The following is a 10532-nucleotide window of genomic DNA, read 5'->3' on the forward strand; positions in this document are numbered from 1 at the left end:
CTCGTTGTTTTTCTTTTGTTCTGTGTGTGTGTGTGTGTGTGTGTGTGTGTGTGTGTGTGTGTGTGTGTGTGTGTGTGTGTGTGTGAATCGTGCCGAATGCAGTTCCTCCTAAGGCCTGATTTATTAATTATTATTATTATAATAACCATTATAATTATTATTATTAATTATAATGTGGTTGTTGTTGCCAGTGTCGCAGATCTATACAAGCTTATATATAGATCTGTTATTTTGTGTTTTTTTTATGTGCAGCACGATGTGCAACCGCGTGTCTTAATTAAGTCAGGTGTTCGGGGCTATATACACCCGGTCTCACCCAAAACACGGTGAAATTGCACGGAATTGCGGACTTTTTTAAGCAACGACGACGGCGGCTATACTATACGGCAGTCCGCTCCGGAGATGGACCGGTGCTCCCATAGATTAAAAAAGTCCCTATAAATGACCGACCCCAGCAGCCACCCTACGGTGACAACATGGCCCTTTACCCTATACTGAAGACCCTACGGTGACAACATGGCCCTTTACCCTATACTGAAGACCCTACGGTGACAACATGGCCCTTTACCCTATACTGAAGACCCTACGGTGACAACATGGCCCTTTACCCTATACTGAAGACCCTACGGTGACAACATGGCACTTTACCCTATACTGAAGACCCTACGGTGACAACATGGCCCTTTACCCTATACTGAAGACCCTACGGTGACAACATGGCCCTTTACCCTATACTGAAGACCCTACGGTGACAACATGGCCCTTTACCCTATACTGAAGACCCTACGGTGACAACATGGCCCTTTACCCTATACTGAAGACCCTACGGTGACAACATGGCACTTTACCCTATACTGAAGACCCTACGGTGACAACATGGCCCTTTACCCTATACTGAAGACCCTACGGTGACAACATGGCCCTTTACCCTATACTGAAGACCCTACGGTGACAACATGGCCCTTTACCCTATACTGAAGACCCTACGGTGACAACATGGCCCTTTACCCTATACTGAAGACCCTACGGTGACAACATGGCCCTTTACCCTATACTGAAGACCCTACGGTGACAACATGGCACTTTACCCTATACTGAAGACCCTACGGTGACAACATGGCCCTTTACCCTATACTGAAGACCCTACGGTGACAACATGGCCCTTTACCCTATACTGAAGACCCTACGGTGACAACATGGCCCTTTACCCTATACTGAAGACCCTACGGTGACAACATGGCCCTTTACCCTATACTGAAGACCCTACGGTGACAACATGGCACTTTACCCTATACTGAAGACCCTACGGTGACAACATGGCACTTTACCCTATACTGAAGACCCTACGGTGACAACATGGCCCTTTACCCTATACTGAAGACCCTACGGTGACAACATGGCCCTTTACCCTATACTGAAGACCCTACGGTGACAACATGTCACTTTACCCTATACTGAAGACCCTACGGTGACAACATGGCACTTTACCCTATACTGAAGACCCTACGGTGACAACATGGCCCTTTACCCTATACTGAAGACCCTACGGTGACAACATGGCCCTTTACCCTATACTGAAGAGAAAGCCACGCCTCCGTTGTCGTGTAATAATAATTATGTATGGGTTTATTTTATTTGTTTTTTTTTGGGGGGGGGGGGGGGGGGGGGGGTTTAGGTGTGTATGTGTGCACGGAATTGCAATTTCCGTGCTATTTCTGGCCGTGTTTCTGTGAGATGGGGTTGGTTCGGGGGCCCCGCACATGCCTACCATGTGTCATAACATATATAGTTTGTATCATATATGTATATATGTATTGTTCCTCAGACCCCATCGTGCTGTAAATATTTTCTGCTTGACTGTGAGAACTAGTGAGGAATTAACCCCCGGAAGGCTCTTAGCCCAGTAGGACTTGACCCAGAGTAACGGTGGTGGGGAGAAAAAGAACTCACACTTTGCACTCGAGTAAAATAAAAAAAAGTGTCAATGCTGCAATTTTAAGAGTTCAAAAAAAGTACAAAAAGTATTTTTAAAGTATACCAACGGTAGAAAGTGTATAGTCGTTGGACAGAATGTCTCGTTTCGAGTTTTCAAATGCATGAAACGTCATTTGAAAATAGCCGATCTCACAAGCCGCGATCCTATACAAGCTCACAATGCATGCGACGCGTTGTGAGCTTGTAGATCGGCTATTTTCAAATGGCCCAAAATGTACAGTGTATATATATATATATATAGGGCTGAAGTGGGTAATGTATGTTTTTGTAATAATCCTAATCTACAAAGTAACTAGTAGTAACTAAAGCTGTCAAATAAAAGTAATACAAGGACAATATTTGGATCTGAGACATAGTGGAGTAAAAGTATTGGAGATACTCGAGTAAGGTACAAAAAATACCTCCAAACTGAAGTAAATGTGCTTGGTTGCTTCCCACCACTGCCTAGTACAGGCGTTCCCAGATAATTCAAAAAGGGGGAATACTTTCCTTAAAGGACCACTTCACCACTTTTCAACCTATCTTCATAATAAAAGGTCCTCACTATTAAATAATCATGAAAAAATGGCACAATGTTTTTCCTACTCAGTCCGTGTCTCATAGGAGGGCTGTGGGAAGTTTAGAAACCGTCTTCCAGTGACATCGTCATTAGGCAGATTTTTTCTTTTTTTTTAAGATTTTTTTTTACAAAAAAGATTTCAATTTTTAATTATCGTTTCATTAACGATGGCGTCCATTTTCGCATCGCAACTTTTCAGGACTATAGAAAGCCTGCCGTTTCTAGTAGCCTCAGTATTCCCCATCGATGATGTCACTGGAAGACGCTTTCTGAACTGCCCAAACAGCCCTCCTATATGAGACACAGACCGAGTAGAAAAAAAGAAAAATTGCACTTTTTTTTTTCATGATTATTAGTGAGGACCCATTATATGAAGATAGGTTGAAAAGTGGGTGAAGTGGTCCTTTAATTAATGATTGGATCTAGTTTCAGTGGATTTTATTTACGTCACGAGACGAGACGTCACGAGTCACGTTATAGCCAAAGCATTTCCCTGAGCCTCAAAGCGTTGAGTTGAGAACCTCGTTATCCTTAACGCCCTTTTCTCCATTGTGTGTCCCTCCCTGCCTCGTTATCCTTAACGCCCTTTTCTCCTTGTGTGTCCTCCCCGCCTCCTCCTCCTCCTCCACCACACACAGTCCCGTCTCCCAGTAAGCTGCGGACGCCGGCCACGCCGTCTCCCCTGGCGCTGCGGCAGCCGGTGAAAGCTACCTCCTCCTCCTCCTCCTCCTCCACCAACAACACCACGACGACGACCCCGCCCGGCTCGGCCACCTCCACGCCCACGCGCTCCCTGGCCCCGCCCCGCAGCGGCCTGCCGCGGCCCAGCGCCGCGTCCTCCACCGGAGGAGGAGGAGGAGGAGGAGGGGGCATCCCCCTGCCCCGCAGCAAGCTGGCGCAGCCCGTACGCAGGTATACTGTGTTGTGTAATAATAATAACGCCTCTCGTTCTACTATACACTACTACAAAATAGCAGACGTACTGTACATACAAGCTTGCAGTGCGGCACGAAGCTTGTAGGTCTGCTGTTTTCGTTACAGTCGTTAGAATCATTGTGAAATAGACGATTTGTTCCATTTTGTGTATAGAGTGGTTCTCTCGGAGCCTTAATTAGTGTCATCAGTAACACCTGCAGGGAAAAGGGCCCCCCGGGAAGTAGGACTGCATGCATTGCAACATTTTGACCTCGGCTACATTGTGGGATGTGAGAGCTATAGTCTTAATTATGTTAGTTAGTTAGTTAGTTAGTTAGTCTCGTTTATTGTCCATGTGTGGAAATTTGTCTTCGGTCTCAACAGCAGTAAAAAAAAAACACAAACTTACACAATAATTTCCATGGCAAAAAAATTGCAGGACAACAGTGGCAAATACATAAAAAAAAAAAACTAATCTAGCGAGACATGGCATCATTTTAGTGCCCTTAATTGAATTAGGAATGAAGGGATTTTTTTTAAAGATGTTTAAACGGTTAGCTTTTGGTATACTTTGTACCGTCTATACCAGAGGGAAGTATAGTTCGAACTCCCTGCCGAGTGGATGAGAGGAGGGGGGGGGGGGGGGGGGGGGTCGTTTTGTTTGCTATCTTGACAGCTTGGTTTTTTTCTAAGTATACTTCCTTGTAGATGCTTAACCTAATTGATAATTGATAAAACCTGGTCTTTCCTCACAGGTCCCTGCCTGCCCCGCGGAGCTACGGCGGCACGGCGGATAACTGGAGGGAAGGCTGCTACTGAGAAACTACACAGCCCAGCAGCAGCAGCAGAAGCAACAACGGGGGCGCTCTCCGAAAAAACAAAGTCCAGCCGTCCCGACGTGCATGGAGGACGAGGGACGTTATATACGAAACACAACGCGGCACTTTATCCCATCCAACATTACGCCCCCCACCGAGGGACACACGCACACACACACACGCACGAAAGAGAAAGAACGGGAGACATGGTGTGTGTGTGTCCCAACGCAATAGACCGACCCCAACGTCTCCCATCGCGTCACAGTGTTTTGTGGAAGGTTCCGGGGGCATGTAGAGCAGAGAGAGAGAGAGAGAGAGACGCACGCACCAGTGAACGCCAAAGAAAAGCAGACCACCCCCACCTCCCTCAAGACAGACAGACCACCGACCGACCACATTACATTATACCTGCCTCAGGGTCGTCCGTCGTCGACAGATTCATATTCGTTACTTCGACTCTCGCCGTTCATAAAGGCCCTCACTCGACGCCTGAGACACACTCGTGTCCTGGTGTCTTATACTTCCGTGTGTCATGGTCACGCCTCGATGCATTTCCAATTTGGAGTCGCGTGGTTTCACCGGAGGAAGTTTGCGAGTGAGGCCTCATGCCACTAGTATAAGATGCTTGTTTTGAGGGGGCAGGTGCTGGAGTTGAACGGAAAAAGGGGCACATTGTGTCTGTGTGGCGCGCAACGGTTGGAACCGTCTTTGATAGCGTGTGAGATTTATGGATTTTGGTGGCATGAAATAATATATTAGACGCTTTCAAGTCCAAGAATTGATGGGGCCACATACTGTAGCCTATTATACTCTGTACAAAACAAACATAAAATGAACAAACTGTACAAAAGGAAAAAAACCTGACTTTCAAAAGGGCACGTTGCTGTCCCAGAGGGCAAAACGGGGCTCTATAGCACCACCTAGTGTCTATTTTGCACGTCCTGGCCAAACTACTAAGTGAAGGGTTTTGCTCAGGCACATGTCATGTATACTTGAGTTTAGAAAGTACTGGAGTTCTTGCTTTAATTAGCCCATTTAGACCTGGGAACGATTCTACAAAATGTCTTCTAAATGCTGACAGTTATCTGGACAAACCTCACGTTTCTATGTCACTGTTTCAGGTCAAGGACCCCCAAAGATATATGTATTTGGCCGCCGATTTTCCGCCATTGGAAAATGTTGTTCCAGGGACCTCCTCCCCCAGAAGCAAAGATTTGAGTTAAAAACGTTCACTCTGAAAGAGATATGCAAATATTTGTGCCACATTTTCACGATCTTTCAAAAATAGCAGACCTACAAGCTCGTAGCGCGCCACTCGGTGGCGCGCTACGAGCTTGTAGGTCTGCTGTTTCTCAATAGCTAAATTATAACATAATGTTTAAAACACCAAAAGAGGTATTCAAGTACATGCTTTTAAAGACTTAAAAAGGGGGATTTCACTGACTTTATAGTTTTCACCCATTTATTTGAAGACGAGGACATGATAACCTTGATGTCGGAGTGCGTTTAGTGCATTTTGATGATTTGTCTTCCGCTAGAAGAAAGTAGAGAATGTCATTTCCTCCTGGGATATACAACGGAGCGGTGTTTCCTGTAGTAGCAGTCGGACCAGCCCCTCCAGCTGATGTCAATCACCTCGTGATTGTAGTAGCAGTCGGACCAGCCCCTCCAGCTGATGTCAATCACCTCGTGATTGTAGTAGCAGTCGGACCAGCCCCTCCAGCTGATGTCAATCACCTCGTGATTGACCGTCGGACACAGTCACTGTATACCAAGTGGTCAGGGAACAGAGAGAGAGAGAGAGAGCAGGTTTTGCATCTTTTTGTTTTGCTTTAAGTTCAGCTTTTGTTTGGTATTTATTTAGTTCATTATGCACTTGTTGTGTTACAGCCAGGCAAAGAGTCATTTGTATTGTGTCCGCAAATATTAGCGCTGTTAGATGGTGTTTACGTATCTTAAGAGTAGTGGTTTTAAACCAGTGGTCCTCGAGGGGCTTCCAGGGTGGTCCCCCATGCTAAATGGAGAGAGTTAACCCAATTGACCCTTTAGATCTTTAACTCTTGAGAGCGTAACATTTAAGAGAGTTAAATGATTGTTTATCTGCATTGCTTGATTTACAAGAAGTCTACACAATTAGAGAATGTAGAATGATCATTTGGAATCGGTTGCCTGTAATTGTCTCTCCTGTGGTGCCAACATGTTATCCGACGATAACAAAATGTTCAAAATAGTCAAAATGGTTCAAAAGGGTTGAAAACCCACTGCCTCAATAGAGCAGTCATAAGGATTGTCAATTGGAGGGGCCAGTTTGACTCCACTAGGATGACATTGTAGAGAAAATCATGTTCAAAACACGAAAAAGACAAAACGCAACGTAATTTTTCCCATCCTCAACTAAATTTAAAATAAGGTGCAAAACCCAACGAAGTCTCTTTTTAAGTCCTATAAAATTCAAATGTTGTCCAGTCACGTATCCCGAAATGGTAGTGAATAGTGGTGATATTTTCACAAATGGTAGTGAAAATATCGGGTCTGCACGCTCACAACACGTCGTGAGCGTGCGGCGGCTATTCTCCCCGCGTCTTAACCCATTCTGACCTGAGATCAGATTCATACGAGGTTTCCCACTGGACACACTGGTCTGATTAACCCATTCTGACCTGAGATCACATTATAAAAATGTCAGTCGTTCTTCGATTTTTCACAAAATAGCAGATCTACAAGCACGTAGCGCGCCACCGAGTGGCAACTTGTCTTTGAAAAAGCAGCGCTAAAGTATACGGCACTAAAAAGTAAATGTATTTGGTTTACTGTCCGCCACTGCATCAGGTTGTATCAATGTTCTCCTCTGTGTCGGACAGATTGTTACACCTGTTGCTGTACAGGTCACATACAGTACAGTACAGATGTTACACTGCTGTATAGGTCAGATACAGATCAGTCAGAACACCCCCGTCATGTTGAGAGGGAGTTGTCGTCAGTGGTCTAAGTAAGAGCACCTGTGTATGCTTGCTATGTCCTTTCTAAAGTAGTAAGGTAGGTTTTGTGCCATTTATCAAAACAAGTCGGAATGTACTTTATTATTATTTTAAGGAGTTAATAATTCCCCTTCCTTCCTCCTCCTCCTCCTCCTCCATATCAGTATTTTGACGATTTGAATTGTTTATTGAAAATGTATATTTGTGCTGACCTCGGCTGCAACGCTAACGCGTTGCAGCCTTGTTATTTGCTTAGTCGTTGTTTTGCCGAGTGTCGGAACACAAAGTCGTGGTGAATGTTTTTTTTTTTTTTTTTTTGGTTGACGGTAGTGGTAGGGAAAAGTGTACTTAACCCGTTCTGACCCGAGATCAGATTCTACACAGCCCCCGACGGCAGTGGTAGGGGGAAAAGTGTACTTAACCCATTCTGACCCGAGATCAGATTCTACACAGCCCCGACGGCAGTGGTAGGGGGAAAAGTGTACTTAACCCGTTCTGACCCGAGATCAGATTCTACACAGCCCCGGACGGCAGTGGTAGGGGGAAAAGTGTACTTAACCCATTCTGACCCGAGATCAGATTCTACACAGCCCCGACGGCAGTGGTAGGGGGAAAAGTGTACTTAACCCATTCTGACCCGAGATGTTATATTGATGTTAAAATATTATATATAATATTTTCAAGAGGTGTAAGAGGTAAGAGGCTTCAGTGGCCAGCGTGCTCGACGGCGTTTGGCTTAAACCATTCTGACCTGAGATCAGATTCTACAAAAATGTCTTCTACATCCTGACAGTTTTCCATTCTGACCTGAGATCAGATTCTACAAAAAGTCTTCTATGTCAGTCGCTCTTCGATTTCCCCCCCCCCCCAAAATAGCAGACCTATACAAGCTCGTAGCGCGCCACTCGGTGGCGCGCTATGAGCTTGTAGGTCTGCTATTTTTCAATAGCTAAAGCACGACACACCAAAATGGTGTATCGATATTACAATCCATATCATGATATTAAGACTGTGATATTGTCTGTGATTTTGGGATATCGTGTACTAGTTGTGATATGGCATAAACGTGTTCTAGAAATATCGGAACGCGGGGGGGGGGGGGGGGGGGATCAGTATCGGCATATGCTTAAAATAAAAAGAAATGATCCGAATCGGATCTGGAGCCAAAGAAGAGAACGCGATCGGGAGGGACATCCCTTAGCACTTTGGCCGTGCCCTGTCCAGCAGGTTATATGCTCCAGACTGACTGACCGACCGACAGACAGATCCCTCTTACAGATGACTTGACCTCTTCCAGAGCAAACGTCGCGAGAGAATGTCACATCATTTCAAAGCTGTGACGCAGCTGTGAGTCGTTAACCACTTTGACCCCCTGGGTCAAAGTGGTTAACGACTCGTTAACCATAACGAGTAGTTCACCGTGGGTGTGCCAGGGTTCGGGTATGAACGGCGTTTTTGGTAAATATGGGGCCTGCTGGATATCATTATCGAACTATAGTGCCTATAATTTGAGGTTTTCACCTTATTCTCGACGTGCTTTATCTGCTCATTTATCATCGTAGTGCCAATTTCAATTTTTGCCCGATGTTATTTACAACTTTTGCATCTCTTTTGATTTGGTTTTGTTTTTGCATATTTGTGTTTATTTGTAATTGAGTTAATGCATTTATAATTGCTTTAAGAAAAGAGAGAGAGAGAGAGAGAAAAAAAAAGAACTAAAGTATGTTTAATGTGCGCCTTCATATTTATAACTAATTATGCTCATTCTGTAAATGAAATTATTTATTAAAGAGAGGCGCCTCGTGGTAACGTTCACATTCAGTGGGAAGCCTGAAGGAGGACTGAGGACACACAGTAATACCACACCTTTTGTGTGATTAGTTTTTTTTATTTAACTTTTTCTTTATTTTTAATATATATATATATATATATATATATATATATCCACAAACATGACATTCAGTTCCCCTGTGTAAACACATTTCAAATAAATGCTGAAATGCTCTTCCTTCCACTTGTGTCGTCTATGTTTGTACAGAAATAGTTCAATGAATCACGTTGGGAATGTTGAGTTCATCACATTATCCTGTAGTCATAGTGCCAGTGAGACCGCTTAAGTGTTGCCTCGGGTCGCCTGTGTTGATTCTTTGACGGCACATTTTAGTTTTAGTCATAGTCTTCTGAATCGTTTTCATTTAGTCGTAGTCACCTGGAATGCCTTGGTGTTAGTCTAGTTTTAGTCAACTATAAGGGCTCCATTTCCGTCACCTTATCCCTAAACTTCTTTGCCCTTTTTTTTTTTTTACTATTTTTCTAAACATTTGACATTAAAATTTTGCTAAACAGTTAAAATGGCCGAAATGGCCAGTCTACAAGCTCACAACGTGTCAATATAGATTGGCTAGTTGAACTATTCAAAAATGTTTTTCAAAAAAGGTTTAGGGGTTTAGCGGTGAAGAAAATGGAGCCCTAACTATCATGTGATTTTATTCTACTAAATCTACAGTTGATTTAGTCGACAAATTATTTTTTTTATGTTTGATGCCGTCGTAATGGCAGATTTTACGCTTGCTGAAAATAGCCGATGTTTTTTTTGTTTGTAGATCGGCTATTTTCCGGCATGCAACCAAGTGTAAAATGACTTTTTATACTGGATCTCTTGTCCAAATGTCCACTACCCATCTGGGCCCAATTGGGTTTTGACATGGGCTATGGCAGGGATACTCAAATAGATTTACCTGTGGGCCACATTACAAAAATGGCAAGGGGCCAGGGGCCAGTAGATAAAATTACGACATTAATGATACTTGATGACTTCTCTCTTTCAATTGCTTTATTTTCGCAAAATATATCAAAGTACAATGTGCATGCACACAATATGTAAATAAATAAATGTGTTACATTTTCTTGCATAAACACAAAGAGCTGTTTCCATAACTGCACAAATTATTGCACATAACATGAGTAGCTGTTATAATAACATAATAACATAACATGAGTAGCTCTTTGCCTGCCTGCCTGCCTGTCTGTCTGTCTGTCTGTCCATGAGTAGTTATTTGTCTGTCTGTCTATGAGTAGCTGTCTGCCTGCCTGTCTATGAGTAGCTGTCTGTCTGCCTGCCTGCCTGTCCAATTGTCCATGAGTAGCTGTCTGTCTGCCTGTCTGAGTAGCTGTCTGCCTGCCTGCCTAATTGTCCATGAGTATAGCTGTCTGTCTGCCTGTCTATGAGTAGCTGTCTGCCTGCCTGCCTAATTGTCCATGAGTAGC

The 10532-nt window shown here is 44.0% G+C and overlaps 1 protein-coding gene across 1 annotated transcript in view; it reads left to right on the top strand.

The window, feature by feature from the left end:
* Positions 1-7777, top strand: part of slain2 (SLAIN motif family, member 2) — an 18140-nt gene extending 10363 nt beyond the window's left edge. The window contains exons 3-4 of the mRNA XM_080770581.1: positions 3193-3466; positions 4225-7777. Of these exons, the coding sequence (XP_080626707.1) occupies positions 3193-3466; positions 4225-4288 (338 nt within the window). The 3' untranslated portion in view covers positions 4289-7777. The remainder of the gene's footprint in view (positions 1-3192; positions 3467-4224) is intronic.
* The last annotated feature ends 2755 nt before the right edge of the window (positions 7778-10532 follow it).

Source organism: Protomyctophum bolini (genome assembly GCF_963924005.1).
Source record: "Protomyctophum bolini genome assembly, chromosome: 8".
Classification (NCBI taxonomy): Eukaryota; Metazoa; Chordata; class Actinopteri; order Myctophiformes; family Myctophidae; genus Protomyctophum; species Protomyctophum bolini.